Raw genomic sequence first — 22,641 nt, 5'->3', positions numbered from 1 at the left:
TCGCTTGGTAGAACGTAGGGAAAATGAGCTTAAAGGGTTATTTGAGAGTGGAATGAAGGATAGAAAATTTCTATTTCTTTTTCCTTTTCTTTTGTTATAAACATTTAATTAGGGATTAATTATGAAGAGATGAGGTTGATTTAAAATATTTGTAAACTTAGGGTAAAAAATTAAAAGATCAAAAACTTTTAACAAAACTCAAAATTTCATCAATTTTCTTCATTTTCTAAACGCATTTCTTCCTCTTTCTTTGTTCTCCTCTCCTCTCTTCTCTTCTCTTTTCTTTTCCCCAATTCTTTCTCCTTTATTTGATTTTCTCTGTTCTCCTCTTCTCTCTTCTTTTCTCTTTTCTTTTCCCCAATTCTTTCACTCCAATTTGATTGTGAAAATTATTTAAAAAATGATGAAAAGAGAAGAGAAGAGAACAGAGGAGAAGAGAGGAGAGGATATGTTATTTATATAAACAGGAGTTGTTCAAGCAACCAAAAGATGCTGTTTAAACAACCCTAAGTTGTTTAGTTCAAACAACAAAAATTGTTTAAACAACCAAAAATTGTTTAAACAACCAAAAGTTGTTTAGTTCAAACAACCAGAAGATATTTAAACAACCCTAAGTTGTTTAGGCGTTTTTTTATGATTCTTTAGTTAAAACAATGAGAATATTTTAAATATTAGCTAGTTGTTTGGAGAAATATGAAAATATTTGTTAATTGTTTTGGAGATTGAGATATGAAAACATTTGTTAGTTGTTTAGACAAATGTTTAAACATCTGTTTGTTGTTTGGAGGTGATGATGACGTGGAGAAGTAACACAAATTAAAAAATCTTTGATTTAGTGATGAAGAAAAAGGCAAATGCATATTTCATTTTTGTTCAATGAAGATAAATCTAACCCTAGTTTGAAGAGAGCAAGGCTGCTGCTGCTCCCACTGAAAAAATGAGCAGATTTTCTGGAAATTGTTTGTTGCCCTTTTGGCTAAAAAAACCCTCTTATATGTTGGGTCTGTTTGTAAATAGCAAAACTTTGGGGTGTATAAAAATATTTTTTTTTAAATCAGCATAACTCATTAATACCTAATTATACTAGAGTCCCTTTTACCCAATTTTTAAAACTTGTGTTCTAAATCCTCAAGTAGATAACTCAAAAGTCTCTTTTAATTCTATCCCACGTAGAACGTACTAGAGAAAATAATATTGATATTATTTAATAGTGTTTTCAATCTATATTATTTTTATACATATAAAATCATTATATTAGCAATATGAGAGTTCATACTACATTAATAAGCATGATTAAAAACTAAAATTATCCTTGAAATTTCTCAAAGTATAAAAAGTATTTTTATAAGTAAATAATTATTTAATATTACAAATCAAAAATAAAAAAGTAAAAAATAATTTTGACATACATACCAGTGGGAGTAGTTGTCCAAACATTATTGATCGATAGGATTCATGCGTCAACGATCCAACTAAATAAAACCTATAAAAGGGGATCACTAAAAATAATCCTTTTCTTTCTCCATATTAGGCGCGCACACACACTCATCGTGCTCTCCGCCACTTCTCTATTTCATTCTTTCAGATCTATTCCCCTCTCTCTCTCTCTTTCTTTCCTTCCATTCATCAATGGCTTCTATTACAGGCTCATCAGCTACCACCATGTCCTGCTCATTCAACCTAAATCAGGTTGTACTTTTCGATCAGCTTCTCTCTTTTCATGTTATGATTTTCTCGATTACGTTTTCGTTTTCATTTTGTGCATCTGACATTCAATTTCTGAAATGCAGTTTATTCGAATTTGATTGTGGCTGAAACATGTTGATTTTACACCTCTCTACATAGTTCTAAGTTTTATATAATGAAATTTGAAATATTCCTTACTGGCTGGCAGGGGTGTGAAAAATCAAACCAAACCGCTAACCAAACTTTGGATACAGTCATTTTGTGATTGTAGAGAGAAACTTGTTGATCCATAATGTTCATTTGAAATAATTGTGTTGTGTCTCAGTTATCATTAGCTAGTTATAAATCGAAAAAAAACAAACCAAACTGAACAAAACCTACAAGAACCAAAACGATTGTTTTTGTTTAATTTGGTTTGTTTAAGAAATTTAAAAACCGATCAAATTGGTTCGGTTTTGGTTTTAATCAAAAACCTATCCTAACGGAACTGTGAACACCCCTGCAACACGTAAAGACCGGTTGATGGTGTAAATATTCTTGTATCTATACATTAAACTCTACAATAGATTTTCATTGTCAATTTGTTTGTTTCTCGAAGTAACTTGTCCTATTCTATGGCTGATGAAATGATTAGGAACAAAAATTCTCATGTAATTTTATTTTGAGGAAATAATCAATGAAACACAAAAATTGTATAATTCTTTGCCATATATCAAGGCCGCGATTTCAAGTAAATATTTGAGTTTCTACAAGAAGTAGAGAAACAGTTTCCCACTCTCCACCTGATCTGTGCCAGGGAAATAATTATACATTTTGTTTTCTTGTTTATGCAGGCACTTAACCGTGTCTCGAGTTTGAAGACATCCTCTCTTTCTTTCAAGGGTATAAGCTACTCTTCCATCAGATTGAATCCAGCCACTCGTCGCCTCAGTATTACTTGTGTGGTATTGTCTTGTAACCGAGTTTTTTTTATTGCTCAAATGTGTTTTCCAGTTGACCTCTAACCACAATTGTTGTGATTTATTGCAATACGGCCTGTTTTGTTATGAGCAAAACTGATACTGTGTTTTATGTTAAGCACCAACAATTAGAGCAAGGTTTTGTTAAGCAAAAATTTAACAGGACTTTTTGTGATATTTCAGATCTCAGGGGCATTAAGTGTAATTGAATTATCTATTACCCAAGAAAAAGCGGGAAATTCTGCATAGCTGATCTAAAGCATTTGTGCACATTTATGTTCACGTCTCTTAAATTGAACTATTTTCATCAGTACTGACACTATATTTATTGCAGCTGCTGTGTGATTAACCTCTTTATCCATTTATTACGACTGCTGTGTGATTAACCTCTTTATCCTAAGATTATCTTGTTTTTTCTCAAGACACAGATTATCCTAATTTTGTGGTCTGTAATTCAAAACACAGCTTGTTTTTCCTTTTCATATGCAAGTTATTAAAAATAATGAGAGTTGTATCTCTGCAGGCTAAGCCAGAGACAGTCAACAAAGTGTGTGACATCGTGAAGAAACAACTGGCTCTTTCTGCTGATACTGAAGTCTCTGGAGAGTCAAAGTTTGCTGCGCTTGGTGCTGATTCTCTTGATACGGTATGTAGTTTGGCACTAGGGCAATTTGTTGCAATGCATAGTTGTGTCTCCATCCTTTCTGCAAAAATGATTAGAACAATTAATTAATTAATTAATTTCAGTTTGGGCTTCAGCCAAATTAGTTATAAGGCTTAGTTAATGCCGTAATGTCTAGTATAGCACTTTTGTCTCCCTGTAAATGGTCTAGACTCTAGAGGAATTCAGATTGATTACAAGGGATAAAAAGTAGTGAATTTAAATTGATTGCTGCAAGGTGCTAGATCTATAGGCTTGTCCTCCCTCCATTTGATATACACTACTGTGATAAAAAACAAGTATGACCATATTTAAACATTGTTCCCAGAGTGTTCTCCGACAAAAGGAGTATCCTTAATTACGAATCCAAACAAAAGGAACATCCTTGATATCCCTAGTGATGTGTTGACGTTAATGATAGCATAATGGCATGGCTATTATAATTGTTATAAGGCATGTTGAATTTACCAATCTAATGAGTTCTCTCCCGAGAAAATAATACTAATAATCTTTAAGGGATAGCACTAACAGCAGAATCTGCAGAAATGTTCTCTTGTTGCTCTTCCTGTAACTAAGCCTCAATGGCCCTTTCCTTGGGGCGACGTCTTCCCAGGAACACACTCAGTTTTATATCTGAACACATTTGTTTATGACTGCAGAAGTTATCTGACAAAGATTTCGAGTTATTATGGAATGTATAATCTGTAAATTTTGTGAATACAAGTTTCAATGATTTGGCTCTATTGTTTCTGTTGGATCTCTTTCTTGTTCAGGTGGAGATTGTCATGGGACTTGAGGAAGAGTTTGGTATCTCCGTGGAAGAAGACAGTGCTCAGAGTATTGCAACAGTTCAAGATGCTGCAGACCTGATTGAGGATCTAATTTCAAACAAAGCTTGAGACTGAACTGAACTTTAGAACCTCAGTCCTCAGCTAGTTTGCTTATTAGGGTATCTCATTTTAATTGTCTTTTACAGTTCAAGATGATGCAGTACGCAATATTGAACTTCGTCTAGTTAAAAGAACTGTTTCATCAGAGAGGAAATGCTCAAGAACCGTCTTGTTTCATTTTTCATCGAACCCTGCAATTAAATCTAAAGATATACATATATATCTATTTGGTTATTCCATTATGCTACCGAGTTTTGGTGCATGAAATCCACACACCTATTCTAAATAGACAAATAGGTGGTACTTACAAATCTCAAAGATCTGTGTTGAAATAAAGGATGTCACTACCCTAGAACAAAATAAAAATTTCAGACCGATAAGACGACCTATAAATGAAGAGCTTTGTTCACATACAAAGTTTTAATCTTTTCCTAGGCTAAACCTAAGCACATTGATGTTGAGGTCTGGTTATCTTGCAAGAGGTCAGTTAATACTAATGAGTAAATGACATTGTTGAGGAAGGGGAATACGTTTACAAGGATTTAGTAGTAAAAATCATTAAGACACTGACTATGTTTTTTTTCCACCTCAGTTGTTTCATGTAGAAATGTTTATGACTGAAATATAATTTCTATTTATATAAAGATAAAATTTATTAAACTTTAGTTTTGACCACGTGACAAGTTGGATAAAAGTTCAAGACCCCAAAAGAGATATTATGATCCAAAATTTAAATTTATACCCCGTACACAAATTATTTATTTCCAGGAACAAAAGCTAAAGAGATGGACAAAATGGGAAAAAGTGCAAATGAGCCCAAAAGAAGTGTATTTGTTGTATTCAAGTTTGGGGTTCGAAACCAACAAATGTTGTGGTCAGGGGTATACATGGACCGGGTTGATTCAGATTTTTTATAAACCAAATCAAATCATTTGTGTCGGGTTATTAAATCTATAAATCAAATCAAATCAATAAAAATCGAGTTTTTCGATATTAATTTTTCTCGGGTTTTTTTGGGTTTTTCGGTTTTTTTGGGTTTCTCGGATTTTTCATAGTATCTAATAAAAAACACATAACAGTACTTCTTAAAGAGAGTTCTAGTACAAAATATCAACATATAAGATGGAAACAGAACACTGTTTGAAGTTTTAACTTTATAATATAACTTTATAAGATAACCTTTTTTTGTATATTATTTAGATGGACTTAAGTCAAAATCTAAATGTAAGAAAGAAAACAAAAATTATGATTTTTTTTAAAAAAATATTTATAAATTATATTTTAATAAATATTTTTATGTATAACATAATTTAAAAGTAGTATATCTATAATCGGATCGGTTTGGATTCGGTTTGATTTTTTTTAGTTAAAACCAAACCAACCCTATAATGGTTGAGTTTTTTTTCCAAACACCAAACCAAGTCAAACAAAACCACTAGTCGGTTTTTTTTTCCGATTTGGTTCGGTTTGTCAGTTTGGTGCGATTTATCAGTTTGCCCTGTACAGCCCTAGTTGTGGTAGAGTGGTAAGTACTCATTCATTCTTAATTATAGATCTCGGGTTTGAGTCTTCCTGATTACGGAGTCGTCTTTGTTAGGGAGCATCTTACCCCCAATATAGGACTTCCTAACACAAATCCGGATTTAGTTGGGCTCCGATGTGGATATCGAACACCGAATGGAAAATATAAAAAAAATTGGCCCAATTACTTAAATAATAAGGAAAACTACACAAAATGGACTCTTTAAACAAACTATTTACCACTCCATACCCCTTTTCTAAATAATTCTTTTATTTACTCCTTTGGCCAAACTAATTATCTTTGTACCTCCTTTAATTATTTTTAAATTCGCGCACTAACGTCAACGTCCACTCTACATGATACCGATAGAGTATCATATACTGATGGAGTATTATAGAAAATTAAGCTCGGACCTATATGATACCGATATAGTATCGATATATTGTTATGGTATCATTGAGGATTTTAAAACTGTCTCATTAAGCATTTTCAATATCATGATAATATATGAATATATTGTAGTAGTATCATTCAGTAATATCGAATGACTTAGGAAAATCTTTATGATACCATCACAGTATATATATATATATATATATATATATATATATATACTATGATGGTATCATTCAACATTTGTATGAAAATGATCCTTAGTGATTATATGAAACGATACTTAATGATATCATACCATTATATGATGGTTTCATGAATATGTAGCTGAAAGATTGAAGTAGACATCAATGATATCATGATAGTATATAGATGTACTGTGGTGGTATAATTAAGGACTAAAGCAGCTTCAATGATACCATGTCAGTATATTGATACTGCGACGGTATTTTAGTCTCGAATTTCATGCTTTGAGGATATGAATTGTAAAGAAATATTTGTCTGTAATTATTTTTCTTTTATGGGGATGAGCTTAGCTTTCCCTAAATAAATATAGTATATAAAATTAACTACGAGTTTTAATACATGATTTATTTTTACCAAAAATGACATTATTATTTTTTACCCTAAATAATAAAAAAAACATTTTTCTCTTTCTTCCTCTCTCTCCTTTATCTTTCTTCCTTTCTGTCTCTCCTTCTCTTTTTTCCCTCTGTCCGTCATTCTCTTTCTTCCTCTTTCTCTCTCCTTTCTCTTTCTTCCTTTCTGTCTCTCCTTCTCTTTTTTCCCCTCTGTCCGTCATTCTCTTTCTTCCTCTTTCTCTCTCCTTTCTCTTTCTTCCTCTCTTTCTCCTTCTCTTTTTTTCTTTTTGGTTCGTTTTTTCTCTTTCTCTTTCTCCCTCTTTCAAAAATAATAATTAATTATTTTTTAAAAAAAAGGGAGAAAGAAAAAGAGAAATAGAAAGAGAAAAAATAGATAGAAAAGAAGAAGAAGAAACACGCAGAAAAAGGGGTGGGGGTAGTGGGTGACTTTAGTTATTAATTAAGATAAATATACTATAGACCGTAATAAAAAATAATTATTAATCTAAAAGAATTTATTTATATAAAAATTTTGGATTGAGCATTTAATTCTAAACTGGTAGGCCCAAATTCCATCTACCTTTCACTATAATGTAGTAAAAACTTTATATTAGTATGTTAAGTAGTGTACGTCCATTTCTTTGTGTGGACCCACCACTGTGCAAGTTGCTCAACTTGCCTTCCTTTGTATCACTATATGATCATTATTTGTCATTATGAAGTAGAGAAGACATACTGCAATTCCTCTCCTTTTCTCCTCTGTTCTTCCTTTCTCTGTTATTTCTTGTGTCTTATTTTGTTGAAGCTAATATAATTTTATAACAAGTGTGATATTTTAATATTTTATTAAATTATCATATTTTTTTTGTTTCTGGCCATTGGCAGTGGAAGTAATTGCCTTAGCAATTGCCCATTGATGACATCTAATGTCATCTTTATTGTATTTTGCATTAGTACATATATTACTCAATCCATTATGCTTTTTTTAAACATAATTATCTCTAGTAAGTGGTGCATTAAATGATAATTTCTTTTAACATAATTATCACTAGTAAGTGGTGCACTAAATGTTATTGATGACATTCCATTATTTTTTTCATCTTTTGAATGTTTTCCTCTCCTATAAATAGAGAGATCTTCTTTGTTTTGAAATGCAAGAAAACATTGAGTACATTAAGTTTGTCAAAAAAAAAGAGTTCTTATTAGTTGAAGGGATGTTTTTTTTTTTGAGCTTTAAACTCAACTCTTGTCGAGAGTTTGTTGAGTTACACTTTGTGATAAGGCTGTTGTATCATGGAGGAGACAAGTCAAGAGGACTACTGCTGGACCAGTGAAAAAATTTGCTGCAGTGGGCTTGAATCTCCTTAAAGAGAGCGATATATCCATGCCTCAGCCAAAAAGTGAATTTATTTTCTTCATTTTATTTTTCAATTTGTAATCTTGTAATTTCACCGACATTTTAAAATCTTGGGGAAGTCATTGATTTTAAGTCTTCTAACCAAATCATAAATTTCTAGCATTTGAAATCAGTTAATCTGATATAATTCCAACTGTAATTCTTCTTAGAGAATTATTCGAAGATTGAAAAATTAGCACCCCTTGACTTGTTTGGTGTTGTGACACCTTCCACTCCACTCTTGATTTGCAGAAATAAGGGCAGTGTGTAAAAAAAAATTCATAATTGTGAAAACTACTTCAGCTCTTATATAATTTTAAGAAGGAAATTATAATTCATAAACTAAGTTATTGAAATATCCTAAGACGCTAAATTAACAAAGCACATATATCTTCATGTTTCTTTTATAATAAGTATTTGTGATTACATATTATTACAAACTTTTGGATATACATAATGTTACAAATTCTACCACATGGTACATAAAATCTATTCACGTCAAGTATGAGCTTTTTTTATATTGAAATATTTTTTTTGTAAAATATAAACTTATGAGTCAAGTTTTAAATTTTTTTAAAAATAAAATCACAATTTGAAATTCCAAATCCTCAAATTCGAAATAATAATTTGAAGTTGGAATTGAAATTTTATGCAATTTCATAAACAAAGGCTACTGAGCTACTCCCTCCATTGCATTTTTAGTTATTTCATTTCGTTTTTCGAGAGTCAAATTGCATAAACTTTTAATCAACATTTTAAAATGTATTTTTTCATTATATTAATATATATGATAAGAATTGCAACTTATAGTATTTTAATATTTGAACATTTAAATTTTAAATATTAATTAATTTAATTTAATTTAACTTCACAAATTTTAATTTAAAAAATTAGTTAAATTGAACTTGTGTAAAATAAAATTTGACAATAAAAATTAACGGATGTATATTTCTCGGAGGGTGTGTACAACAGCTTCCACTTCCCCTAGAAAAGCTGGAAAAAAAAACCTTTTGTGCAATATTGTATTCCATGCAACTATGTCTATTATTATATATTATAAATTATTGGTAACATAAATTGAAGTCCAAGGAATCAAGACACACATGAGAAGTATTTTATTTATTTTGAGTTGAAGTTATTTATATTATATTATAGGAAGATTATTTTTATTTTTCTTATATATTATCATATTATTCATATTTATAAGTAAGTCTTCTTAAAATATAAAATTATGTAATCTTAAAAATAAAATAAATTACATGCTTGGCTGCTACAATAGGTAACGACGTCTTGATATATAACTTAAACTCATTTATTTGTGCTATATTCTTGTCGAATAAAAAATATGTTTCTTGGGTCAACGATTCATTAATACAACAACAACAACAACAACAACCCAGTGAAATCCCACATCGTAGGGTCTGGGGAGGGTAGAGTGTACGCAGACCTGACTCCTACCAATGTAGGACGGCTGTTTCCGAAAGACCCTCGGCTCAATAAAAACATAGAAAAAGGTCAGACAGGAATATTAGAGTAAATCAGTAGATGACGAAAACGGTCCAAACAGTAGTATAATCAAAGCACAAAAAACAATAGATATTATTATTAGATAATAACATAAAGGGCAGCCCGGTGCACTTAAGCTCCCGCTATGCGCAGGGTCCGGGGAAGGGCCCGACCACAAGGGTCTGTTGTACGCAGTCTTACCTCATTATTAGATAATAACATAAATACCATAAATAACATACGTCAGAGTACAGGAAATCATAGTGCGTTAATACGCCTACGAGTAAGGGAGAATAAAACAACTATGTACTAGCCTTCTACCCTAATATGTGTCCTCCACACCCTCCTATCTAGGGTCATGTCCTCGTTAAGCCGTAAATGCGCCATGTCCTGTCTGATCACCTCTCCCCAATATTTCTTCGGCCTACCCCTACCTCTTCTGAAACCATCCATGGCCAACCTCTCACATCTCCGCACTGGTGCATCTGGGACTCTCCTCTTCACATGTCCAAACCATCTCAGTCGCGTTTCCCGCATCTTGTCTTCCACCGAGGCCACTCCTACCTTTTCTCGAATAGCCTCATTTCTAATCTTGTCACTCCTGGTATGCCCACACATCCATCTCAACATTCTCATTTTGGCAACCTTCATCCTTTGCACGTGGGAGACCTTAACTGGCCAACACTCCGCCCCATACAGCATAGCTGGTCTAACGACCACTTTGTAGAACTTGCCCTTAAGTTGTGGTGGCACCTTCTTGTCACATAACACACCGGAGGCGAGCCTCCATTTCATCCATCCTGCCCCAATACGGTGTGTGACATCATCGTCGATCTCTCCGCTGTTTTGCATGATAGAACCAAGGTACTTAAAACTACTTCTCTTTTGGATGGCTTGGTCCCCGAGCCTAACTTCCGCGCCAACCTCTTGAGGTGTCTCACTGAACTTGCACTCTAGGTACTCTGTCTTGGTCCTACTCAGCTTAAACCCCTTAGACTCCAAGGTGCGTCTCCAATCTTCCAGCTTAGCGTTAACTCCGCTACGAGTCTCATCGATGAGGACTATGTCGTCCGCAAAAAGCATACACCATGGCACCTCCCCTTGAATTTGCCGCGTCAATCCATCCATCACCAAGGCAAATAGGAACGGGCTAAGAGCTGATCCTTGATGCAACCCCATCATAACTGGGAAGTGTTCTGAGTCCCCTCCTACTCTCCTTACCCTGGTTTTGGCACCCTCGTACATGTCCTTGATCACCCTTATGTACGCTACAGGTACACCTTTAGCCTCCAAACATCTCCATAGTATCTCTCGTGGGACTTTATCGTAAGCCTTTTCCAAGTCGATGAATACCATATGCAAGTCTCTCTTTCTCTCCCTATATTGCTCCATTAGTCTCCTCATAAGGTGGATGGCGTCTGTAGTTGAGCGTCCCGGCATAAATCCGAACTGGTTCTCTGAAATAGACACGCCTCTCCTCACCCTCATCTCTATCACTCTTTCCCACACATTCATAGTATGGCTTAGAAGCTTAATACCTCTATAGTTGTCACAGCTCTGGCTATCCCCTTTGTTTTTGTAAAGCGGGATCATGATGCTCGATCTCCATTCTACGAGCATCGTTGCGGTCGTAAAGATGACATTAAATAACCTAGTCAGCCATTCCAAACCTACCGAGCCCGCACTCTTCCAAAATTCTTCAGGGATCTCGTCAGGTCCGGTCGCTCTTCCCCCGCGCATCCTACGTACAACATCCTTAACCTCATCGACCGTAATACTCCTACAACCCCCAGAATCGTGACTCCTTCCTGTATGTTCCAAATCTCCCAACACAATTTCTCTGTCCCCTTTGTCATTCAAAAGTTTATGGAAGTATGACTGCCATCGTTGTTTGATAAGGGTCTCCTCTACCAATACTTTTCCGTCTTCGTCTTTAATGCACTTCACTTGATCCACATCGCGTGCCCTTCTCTCCCGGGCCCTGGCTAGCTTGAATAATTTTTTGTCCCCACCTTTCTCTTCCAGTTCAGCATAGAGACGTTCAAAAGCTGCCATTTTTGCCGTTGCAACCGCCGACTTCGCCTCCTTCCTCGCTATCTTATACAATTCTCCATTCGTCCACTTCTCCACCTCATCCTTGCTCTCCATCAACTTAGCATACGCCACCTTCTTTGCTTCCACTTTCCCTTGCACTTCTCCATTCCACCATCAGTCCCCTCGATGCCGACTACGATTACCTGACGAGACTCCTAGCACTTCCCTTGCTACAGCCCTAATATAACTAGCTGTCCTATCCCACATATCGTTCGCATCCCCACTACTATCCCAGGCCCCCATATTCTTCAATTTCTCTCCCATCTCAAGGGCACTAACCGTTGTCAAACTCCCCCATCTGATCCTAGGTCGTTCTTCCCCGACCCTCCTCGTCCTTGTCATCTTTATCCCTAAATCCATCACTAAGAGCTTATGTCGGGTTGTAAGGTTGTCGTTCGGGATGACCTTACAGTCTTTGCACAAACCTTTATCATCCTTCCTGAGGAGTAAAAAATCTATCTGAGTTTTAGCCACTGAACTACGGAAGGTTACCAAGTGGCCCTCCTTCTTTGGGAAACTCGAGTTGGCTATCACCAATCCGAAAACTCTTGCGAAATCCAACAGTGCGGTTCCTCCTCCATTTCTATCCCCGAAGCCAAAGCCCCCATGCACATCATCATACCCTCCCAAAATAGATCCGATGTGCCCATTGAAATCCCCTCCCACGACAAGCTTCTCAGTAGGTGGTATGCCTCCTACTAACTCGTCCAACTCCTCCCAAAAGCGCCTCTTATCCTCCTCGCATAAGCCCGCTTGCGGCGCATAAGCACTAATAACGTTCAACGTGATCCCTTCAACGACCATTTTAATCGACATCATCCTATCATTGACTCTCCTAACCTCCACCACCTGATCTCTTAAATCACTGTCTATTAAAATGCCTACCCCATTTCTATACTTCGATTTACCAGAAAACCAAAGCTTATACCCGTCTACCTCCTTAGCTTTAGAGCCGACCCATTTTGTCTCCTGGACACAGGCTATATTAATCTTCCTCCTCTTTAGAATCTTAACCAGTTCTATGGATTTACCCGTTAACGTCCCAATGTTCCAAGAACCTATTCTCAGTCTAGACGCTCCTTTAACCCACTTACCTCTCCTTACCCTCGTCCCCGTCCATGAGCGAGAACATGACCCTAGTCTACCATCACTATCCAAAGCCACAAAAATGCGTATGAACTAATAAATTATTTGAGGGTTTAAAATCGGCAAAATGTAACTACAAGTATATGAACAAAGGATAGAATATAAAGATATAAAAACCGGAGGTACCAACTCCGGTAGAAATGAACCTGGTTGCCGCCGGAAAATACTGCTCACGTCGGAGTACTATTCACGTCGGCGTACTTATTTGAGTTGCAGGGATTGTTCGTCACCGGAAATACAGATCAGTACACCTGAAAAAAAAAAAAAAAAAACTTTGCCGGAAAAACTAGAGCTTCGCCGGAAAAACTGAAGCTTCGCCGAACAGACTGTTGACTGAAAAATGTGAGAGTTTTAGGAGGCACAGTACTAGTAGAGGTATCAGTTGAAGCTGCAGTTGAAGCGAAACTAGCTCCGAACAACCACGATGAAGCTTTAGCCGGTGTCCCAGTAACAAGACTAGATCCGTCTTTTGTAAAATGGTCTGGTCACTGGTGTCGTCGCTGTTTGTTTTTCGCAGGGAGCAAGGCGTCAGGGGTTGTTTAGCGCTGCTGTTCGCAGGAGAAGCAGCAGAACAGCAGCAACGATGGTGGTTTACCGTTGGTTACTGCGTGAAGGGAGACGGCGACGTTGGTGTTGGTGCTTGGTCGGAGCAGCAGCGGCGAGGGTCTTAATGGGGAGGAGGAGCGCGGTGGGTCTTTGCTCGTATCTATGGAGAGATCTCGCCGGAGACGGAGCGAACGAGTTCGTTTGGTTGTCTTCACCGGCGGAGACGGAGATGGCGAGCAACAAAATGTTACCGTTGTCTAATTTCACACACACAAAGAAATTAAATTATCATGCATAATTCAATGAAATATATATGATTAAGAAGCACATGAATATCAACTATTCACTTCATCTACACGTATAAGTATTTCATAATTTGATATGTAAATAAAATCGTGCAAAGAAGTAGCTAGTATTAAAAAAAAAAAGAGAGAAAAAAATCCTATAAATATAGTTCAAAGAAGCGTATTCAAACACCATCAACAACATATTAATTTGGAGAATATATAGAAAGAAATTAAAGGAAAAAAATGAAGATAATTATTTTTGTTCTATTTATTAGTATAGTGGTGGGATTTGGGATTTGCAATGCAGATAATAAAAAGCTGAAGATGAATTATTATCACAAAAATTGCCCTTCAGTTGAAAAGATTGTTAAGGAAATAACATGGAGCAAAGTTGCTGCTGATCCAACCTTGGCTGCAAAGCTACTTCGTCTTCACTATCATGATTGTTTTGTTAGGGTACGTACTTATCTTCCTTTTCCACTTAACTTCTTTTGTTACATCTATTGATATTCGGGGGCGGAGTCAGGATTTCACTAAGGGTTCAAAATAAGAAAAGCAAATATACAAAGATGTCTAAGGGGATTCAACATTGATCGATTATATAGTTTTCTGTCTAAGGGGATTCATATCTGATATCTGTTTTGAGGTTTAATTAGTCATTATTCCCACTTTGGGAGTACTAAAGTGTATTCTATTAAAGATAATTTCATTTCCATTGCTCAAACTCAAAGTCTCTTACGAAAGATGAAAAAGTACTTATCACTTCATTATATATATATATATATATATATATATATATATATATATATTTATGATCTTTTCTGTTAACTTTATCCTTTATATATATGTACCTTCTCCGATAATTAATATGGTATATATATCACATATCAGAAAGTAGAGTTTAACTTCAGTACACTAATTAACCATTCGAAATATATGTTTACACCAAAAACATCTAAAAGATAACTAACTATAGTCTATAGGTGCATGTTTTGTCCATAATAAGTGTAACACTAGAATTACTTGAAAAGTATATAACATGTTAAATTACACTGATTCATATACGGATGTCCTAGATTATACATTGAAACTATTATTGTAGGGATGTGATGCATCAATTCTACTTGACTCCAGTCCAAATAATAGCGGAGAAAAATCAGCACTACCAAATAGATCTGTTGGAAGTTATGAGGTTATCGACGATATAAAGAATGAAGTAGAAAAAGTGTGTCCACATCAAGTTTCTTGTGCTGATATTCTAACCTTGGCAGCTCGAGATGCAGTTTCATACCAAGTAAGCACTGAATTGATCATAATTCATAATTCATTCGATTTATTAAGTTCAAAATCTATTATTTATACTTTATTTGATGAATTTTTAACAAACATATACCAAACCTCAGCCAACATTACTAGGTTCAAATGAACCCATAACGAAAGCAGTACTATACATCCACATTTGATAATAAACTTTGGCTACGTGTTTGGCCAAACGCGGTCTCTTAATGATTTATTGAATATATATGTGCGATCATTAACTCAAAATTCATAAATTTTAAATATTGGTCCACCTCTGTTGATAAATAGATAAACAAGTAGTAATTATATTAATACATAATAACAAAGAAAGAATGTCGTATAAAATGGAATTATGGATGGTACTAATTAAGGTTTAGCGTATTGTGAATAGTTTGGAAGATCAATGTGGCAAGTTCCAACAGGGAGGAAAGATGGAAGGGTATCGAGTGCATCGGAAGCATTAAGCAGTTTGCCCTCTGCTTCTGCAAACTTTTCCACTCTTTTGGGACAATTTCAGGACAACCATTTGGACATTGTCGATTTGGTCACTTTGTCAGGTACTAACTAATTTATATTATTCTCTCCTTCATTTCCTACATTAATTACAATAACATGCATGTTTGAATTTCTTTAAGGAAACAAAAGTAATATATACAAATATCATCATTCTTCTGGTAAGTGAGAGGTTACTGCTGATAGCTTTACTTGTCTTTTTTTTAAACGAGTGATGATAAGAGTTTTACGTGTCTGTTCGGGTCCCAAAATATCATGTGATTCAAAAATAAAATGAGGATACTAAAATTAAATAGTTTTCGAAAATAGAATGTGGGATTAACTAAAAAGAATTACTCCCTCCGATTTCTTTTACTTGTCCAGTATATAATTAACTTAATGATGAATTAATTATATTCAGGGGCGCATACAATAGGAGTGACACATTGCACATTGGTTGCTAGAAGACTTTACAATTTCACAGGAAAGGGTGATGTTGATCCTTCATTGAATCCCAATTATGCTACTACTTTGAGGAAATTATGTCCTAATCCTATTAATAGAGCAACGATTCTAGAAATGGATCCCAAAAGTTCTTTATCTTTTGATAGCCATTACTTTGAGGCTCTGAATCAACATATGGGCTTACTTGGATCAGATGCTGCGTTAATGACCAACTCTTTTTCTGCTAGGATTGTAAGAAAGATGCAAAATCCAAATGTTTTCTTAGCATTTTTTGGTCGTTCAATGAAGAAAATGGGCGAAATTAGAGTCCTCGCTGATGGTGAAGGAGAAATAAGGAAGAATTGTAGAGTTGTAAATGCCTGAATTCAAATCAGAGGCAGATCCTGTTTTATGTTCGAATTATGTATACATATGTTTAAAAAATGTATACTTATAATAAGAACATATTCATTCTGAATCATCTTATTCGAGCTAAATCACGAGAAACTTCAAGAATATGGCACAGTACATGAATTCAAAGGGGTTAGTCGATTGATCAGTGTAATATGATCAACTTCTGAGATTATCTTGTTATTTCAAAAAGTGTATTAGTGTTTTGCATTCAGTTCATTATGTTTCTGTCTTTAATAAGGTAGAGAATATCTATCTTGTAACAACTTTACTCTTCTTAAAAGTACTACTACATTGTTTTACATTTGGTTTTGCCAAAATTAAAGCTTTAATTCATAACTTAACTATACTAAATCAAAAATAGTCCTGCTTTTCCTGCCGTGCTATTAGCATTTAGCCATCAGGCAAGGCTTTTCAGAGATGACTGAGGACGGATGGAGTGTTGCGCTGCCGGGTTCATATCAACTAAAAACTGTTGATCTGGAGCATAAATTTATGTGTAAAAATATAGTATTGAAATTGCAACTAAGTCTGAACCCATAAAGATTAAAAATATAATGAGAAACCTTAAAAGCTGAACCCATAGAGCTTAAATTATGGATCCACGCCTAGAAATGGATCTTCATTTTGTGTATGGCCACTAAGGATTTGATCCAATTCATAAACAAAAGGTATCACGTTCTGGTTCTGTTATTGTCTTCTCGTTTTATACAAATATTCCGATGATCAAATAAACCAAAAGGAAAATCAAACATACTTGATCCTATTAACGTTGGTATGCTATCCATTGTTGCTTAAGGACAGCCAAAGCGCAACAGATGTTCTTCCATTTTCCTCCATCCTTTTATTTCTCCTAAAATCAAACCTAACACAAAAGCTCATATTTTCTTCCATCAGTGCTTTTTCGTCAATCCAAAACATGATATATGTCTTAGTCCTAGCTATCATATTAAATTAAATCTTCTTTTGTTTCTTGCAAGCTTGCACCTGTGTGTGGAAGCAGATCAAAACAGAATACGCAATGTGATGCACAAACGTCAATAAGCCAAGCAGGCAAAAAGAAAAAGAGAAAGCTAACAAAACTTGTTTTGGTTGAGTTAACATACAATACAAACAACTAAACCGAAGTACTGGCACTGTCTCGAAACTTAGTGTGAGAGAGAGGCATACTAAGTTTAACACGCTTTGCAGCTCTTCCTACAATACCCTGGAAGGCCTGCACTTCCCATCATATACTCTGGATTCTTGGTGCATTCCCCAAGAGCAGCCCATCTCTCACAATTCTCATCAGCATCGGTGCAATATCCATCGGTACCCACAGTTTTGTCAAAGGAATCCACATGAATCCACTTTGTTGCTGACCATTTCTCACCTTGAAGTACAGGGCACCCACCATGGAGGCTAATAGGATCAGGAGTGGCATTTGGATGGAGACTATAGAAAAGCAGGGCATCTCCTTTCCGTGGTTTCACTGATAAATTCAGAGAAAACGAAAAAGCAGAGAAATATGCACAATAAGTTGCAGCAAATACAACTATGCAACAATTCTGAGAGATCTTGAAATCATATAGATTTACCTGATATGCCATTCTTTGCACATTCAGACAAACTGTCATCTGCTGCCATTGACCTACGTCGATGAGATTCCTGTAGAAGTTCCAATATATGTTGAATAAAGAATGTGTTGTAGCAAAGAAGAAGAAGCCAGGATCAGACTGTAGTATAAATTTGGTGAAGCTAAATAGCATATGTCATCTCATCAGTACCATTCAATTTATAGAGAGAAGAAAATATCTAAGCAAAAATGTGATGTTCTCCAAGCTCAGACCACTGCTTCAATATTATGGCTCGCTGCAACTGATATGTGACATAGCGGAAGCAAAGGTTTAGTATTTTCTAATGGACCTCCACGCTTTTAACAGATTTTGCCCTTCAATTGTGATACTACAAAGCTCAGTATCCTTTTAGTTCTTGGTTTTCTATTCCGCATATTTTTAGCCCTCCAGTATTTTGTCTTCCAAAATTTTAACAACACCAAAATTAATATGTTACCTTTAAATCCACCCCAGGAAAAAAAATGCAGATATTGCAAAGGTAAGTTAAGAATGGACACTTTAAAGTAGATAGAAGCAGAAGACAAATGCTCTCCTCATAAACCCAATAAGCAAAATGTAGAATATAATTGAACTCGTGGGTATAGCAGAAAAATGGAATCAACAGTAGATAAAACCTAAACTAACCTCTGCTTTTGGGAAGACAGTCTCACCTCCCTTTTCAACATCCGTGAGATACATAAGTACAGTGGCTAAATGATGTCCACCTCGAGCAATATTAACCTTGTCTACAAAGTAATCATAGTGCGGCTCATATTTCTGCCCCTCCTCATATCGTAGTACTTGTATTTCTTCTCCATTCTCTGTAAATAAGAGATAATTATCACGTACTCTGGTAACTTAGTGTTGTTTCTCCAAAAAATTCTAACCAGCAGACATAGTGACAAACTTAATTGATAGAACAAAGAGTGCGTGTCAAAAAAGTTGTTCATAATTTAATTTGAAAAGGGGGATCATTCTTATAATAGAGGTAATTAATAAGTTTTCATCTATTTTGTCTATGTAGCATTTTGGCGACTTAGCAGAGTGGTAAGGCAGAGGACTGCAAATTCTTTTTATCCCAGTTCAAATCCGGGTGTCTCCTGATCAACAAAAAACTTGAAATCTGAAGCAGAGAAAGCAGACTGTTGATACTTGTTTGATTCTACCTGGTCTGGATGTAAGTCTTACACAATGTTTAGTTGAAAAGTTAACATGTTTAGTATAGCAGATAGCATAGCAGGTATTTTTTTAAAATAAAAACAGATCCATTGTAAACCAATAAATAGTGAACAGAATGGATAATATTTCAAACTAAATCAATTTCCTCTTTTCTAGTAGGTTGCACTCTTTAATCAACACCACATTATGCCATTCTCAATCTCAAAGCTTAGTGATATAGTGTAATCAACATCTGCAAAACCTATTACAGTTCGACTTGTCAAAATGATATATTAAAAAAGAAGGAATTATCATTTAATATTCATACAGCTTCAAACATTTTACTGAAGCGAGTAAATTTTGTACACGACAAGGCTGATAGGTGGCGTATTAGAGAGAATCTTCAATATGTAACTAACTATTGATGAGTTAAGACAAAATTCACATAGAATGTTTCGTTTAGGGGATGCCACACCTTTGGGTAGAAAGGTCCAAGTTGCTATCTTATCCTCTATCCCTGAGACAATAGGATCCTGCGGCATGAGAGGCAGAGAGAAGATTTCACAAGATCAAAGATACAGAAATGAGAAAAGACGAAGTTATCAAGTATGAAGCAATGAGTTTTGTCTTTATAACAAGTAATATCATCTGAAGCCTGTATAAATACGATATTATTGAAGGCAGCAATCATCAAATAATCAGATTAACATAACAATAACTGTGTTGGGGATGGGCGGGTATGGAAAAGTGGATCAAGGAGAAGGATTGCAACCTTGTCCGAAAAGTTGCAAACCTTCTCAACAGGCAAACCTTTTCCCAACAGGTGCCTTTTCTGAAAAGATATCAACAGTCTATATATATCTGTAAAATCTTCAGAATGTTCCATACGAAATTCTGAACATACCATCTTCTTCTTCTTCTTTCTGCACTTCCTAAAATCGTGTGATATACATCCTTCAAGTGGTTCGCTGTCATCAAAGATTTGCAGTACCTCTACTTTGGTGAGTAATCGTTCTATCCTGGGAGGAAAGATTCCAAAAACCTCGGGTACTTTGAGGGGAATAATTTCCTTAAGGACACACTGTGCACTCAGTGGGCTCGATTCTGTTTCTGCATTAATATTTTCAGATTCTGTTTTTATTATTTTCAGAAGTTTCTGTTACTGTTTAATATTTTCCAATACAGTTTACTAACATAAGGTACTTTGCATCCCAAAAAGAAAACGCGGACACACAGCAAAAAAGGTCTCCACATTGGTAATTAATAGAATATAGAGAGGAAATTCTCTAAGCAACCAAACTAGGCATAATTTATATCTAACATACACAACCACTTCTAGAGTTAAAGATCAAAAAACATTATCGCAGGATCATGCAAGTGATAGAAAATGCTGAATCAAAGCTTGAAAAGTGAAGATCCAGAAAACTGCCAACACTTGCATGTGCCCGTAGAAATATGAGTAGCATAATCAGGACATCGAAAGATAAAAGCAGTAAAATGGTGAAAATTCTACATAAAAAAAGGTGTAGAAATCAACCTTAGCTTTGGAAATGAACATTCCGGAGCTGGTCCTAACGTCACTGTGCTTACTCTTTCCAGACTCATTATCTGCCACAGCCGATCTCTTCAGCTCCGATTTCGCCTACCACACAATCCCCAAAGTCAAAAAGTCCACAACACAAAAACTTCAGCTTCCAACAAAACATATATTAGTAAAAAGAGAAAATGAGACTCACGAGAGATATCAAGTGATTGCATTCTTCATCCGTAAGAAATCCTTCATATACAAAAGCTCTGTAAACAATCAAAACGTCGAAAATCATAAATCATAAAATTCATTTAAGAAAAAACGGGGAATTAAGAAGTAAAATATACCTAGGTTTCCATGAAATTTGCTTGGCCTTAGATGGATTGATGATTGCTGAGCTGGATGATTCGTGCACGAAAGCTATGATAAAAATGGGGAAGAAGAAACTCGCTAGCTGAGAAGTGATAGTCATGAATTCAGACCAATTTTGACAAAACTTCTGAGCTGAAGTATTCCAAATTTGCTACGTAATTGTAAATCTAAATTCAGTTGACTTGAAGCAGTAAGCTGACACAAGATACCCAATAACTGTACCAGAGGTGTCAAATGTGGTGCTTCCGCTTGAATTTGAAAAAAATAATAAAAATTAAATGAGAGAGTTAATAATGGATGGTTATTGACCCATTTTAAAAGGGGATATTTGGGTTGAAATACGATAAAATGCAAGTGATAACTCAATCACATATTTTTTGTGTTAATTTGAACTATATATCAACCTAATTTTTGATGAACTGAAACTCATTAAGATAAAATGAATTAAGCTATTCCCACTTTACACCCACTATTTCAAAAAAAAATTAACTTTTATTCGTCACTTTCAATATATTAGAAAAAGACAATTATTTATCTTCAAGTTTTATTCTTATCATTAATTACTTATTTCTTAAATCATTTTTTCAATCTCTAATACTAAATATTAATTAATAAGGATAGTGTGGTGTCACGCTCTGAGAGGGTACCCTAGGCGTGGCCGGTACTCAGAAACCATCTCTGGCTTCCGAGAGAACCACTTGGTCTCATTACTCATTTGTTCATAAGCGGAAGACGTAATAATACTAATGTGGGATTGTCATAATCAAAGGAAAAATATATAATTCTTAGAAGAAGTAGTTTCTAAGGAGAACTACTCCGATTACATCATCAGACTCTGTCTATGAAGCCTCTAATACTCTTAGATGGTGCCAATGACATGTCCATGGCTACCTCAAAAGAAACATCACACTCAACAATAATAAAAGGATAAGGAGTTCCTTCGAATACAAGAAGGACTCACCAAATAGCTGAAAAGAAATGATCTTCAACGATGCGCCTGTTGAGGATCTCTAACACCTGTATCTGCATCATAAAACGATGCAGGTCGAATGACGTCAGTACGTGGAATGTACGAGTATGTAAAATGGCAGGAAGGTAAGGACAGATATCAAGAAACTCCTCTCAAGAAAACTCAGCTCAGAACTCAACATCATCTCAACATGAATATGTAATGCAAGTTTAAAATATAATAATAAAAATAATAGTAATAAGCAATGCTTACTCAGTTGGGAGTTTCTCTAACCGACAACTATCACTTATGAGCTAGCGATGATACAACGAAGCGATGTCGTTGCCACATCCATCCAATACCTTGCCAGGGTAAAGGACATCACCATCTTGGATCCATTCATCAAAGTCCTCTTTTTGGGACTTAAGAGGCATAGCCTCCATCCTATGCTGGCTACGTAGTTCTGGGGTTTGAGTCAATTAAACTCTTACCCAACTCGGTGCTCAATACTACTCCCAAAATATGTGCTCATATTAAACTCATCATCTAGTCTCATTGGACTTTAATTTAAATCATCAAACTCATCTCATTTCATGTTCATCAATCATTATACTTCCAAAAACATCATTTACATCTCATCAAAACATCTTGCTCAAAATATCATTTTTCTCAAATTCATTCAAATTCAACTCTTTTACTCTTTCAAAACTCAATAAAATACATATA

The 22,641-nt window shown here is 35.1% G+C and overlaps 3 protein-coding genes across 3 annotated transcripts; 2 read left to right on the top strand and 1 right to left on the bottom strand.

Moving 5' to 3' along the window:
* Positions 1–1,514: 1,514 nt before the first annotated feature.
* Positions 1,515–4,438, top strand: LOC129901406 (acyl carrier protein 1, chloroplastic-like). Its single transcript, XM_055976559.1, has 4 exons — positions 1,515–1,689; positions 2,520–2,630; positions 3,169–3,291; positions 4,080–4,438. The coding sequence occupies exons 1-4, from the start codon at positions 1,630–1,632 to the stop codon at positions 4,203–4,205; spliced, it is 420 nt and encodes a 139-aa protein (XP_055832534.1). The 5' UTR covers positions 1,515–1,629; the 3' UTR covers positions 4,206–4,438.
* A 9,472-nt stretch (positions 4,439–13,910) lies between these two features.
* LOC129901422 (peroxidase 24) lies at positions 13,911–16,440 on the top strand. The gene is made up of 4 exons (XM_055976592.1): positions 13,911–14,123; positions 14,770–14,961; positions 15,358–15,523; positions 15,880–16,440. Exons 1-4 carry the CDS (start codon positions 13,911–13,913, stop codon positions 16,284–16,286), a joined length of 978 nt encoding a protein of 325 aa, XP_055832567.1. The 3' UTR covers positions 16,287–16,440.
* An 863-nt stretch (positions 16,441–17,303) lies between these two features.
* Positions 17,304–21,236, bottom strand: LOC129900508 (probable prolyl 4-hydroxylase 4). The gene is made up of 7 exons (XM_055975496.1): positions 20,942–21,236; positions 20,803–20,860; positions 20,604–20,708; positions 19,542–19,599; positions 18,554–18,729; positions 17,891–17,960; positions 17,304–17,784 (listed from the first exon to the last, which is right to left on the bottom strand). Exons 1-7 carry the CDS (start codon positions 21,064–21,066, stop codon positions 17,489–17,491), a joined length of 888 nt encoding a protein of 295 aa, XP_055831471.1. The 5' UTR covers positions 21,067–21,236; the 3' UTR covers positions 17,304–17,488.
* Between the last annotated feature and the right edge of the window lie 1,405 nt (positions 21,237–22,641).

This window comes from Solanum dulcamara, chromosome 8 (assembly GCF_947179165.1).
Source record: "Solanum dulcamara chromosome 8, daSolDulc1.2, whole genome shotgun sequence".
Lineage (NCBI taxonomy): Eukaryota > Viridiplantae > Streptophyta > Magnoliopsida > Solanales > Solanaceae > Solanum > Solanum dulcamara.
The sequence above is the reverse complement of the archived record's forward strand: the minus strand, read 5'-3'. Positions and strand labels throughout refer to the sequence as shown.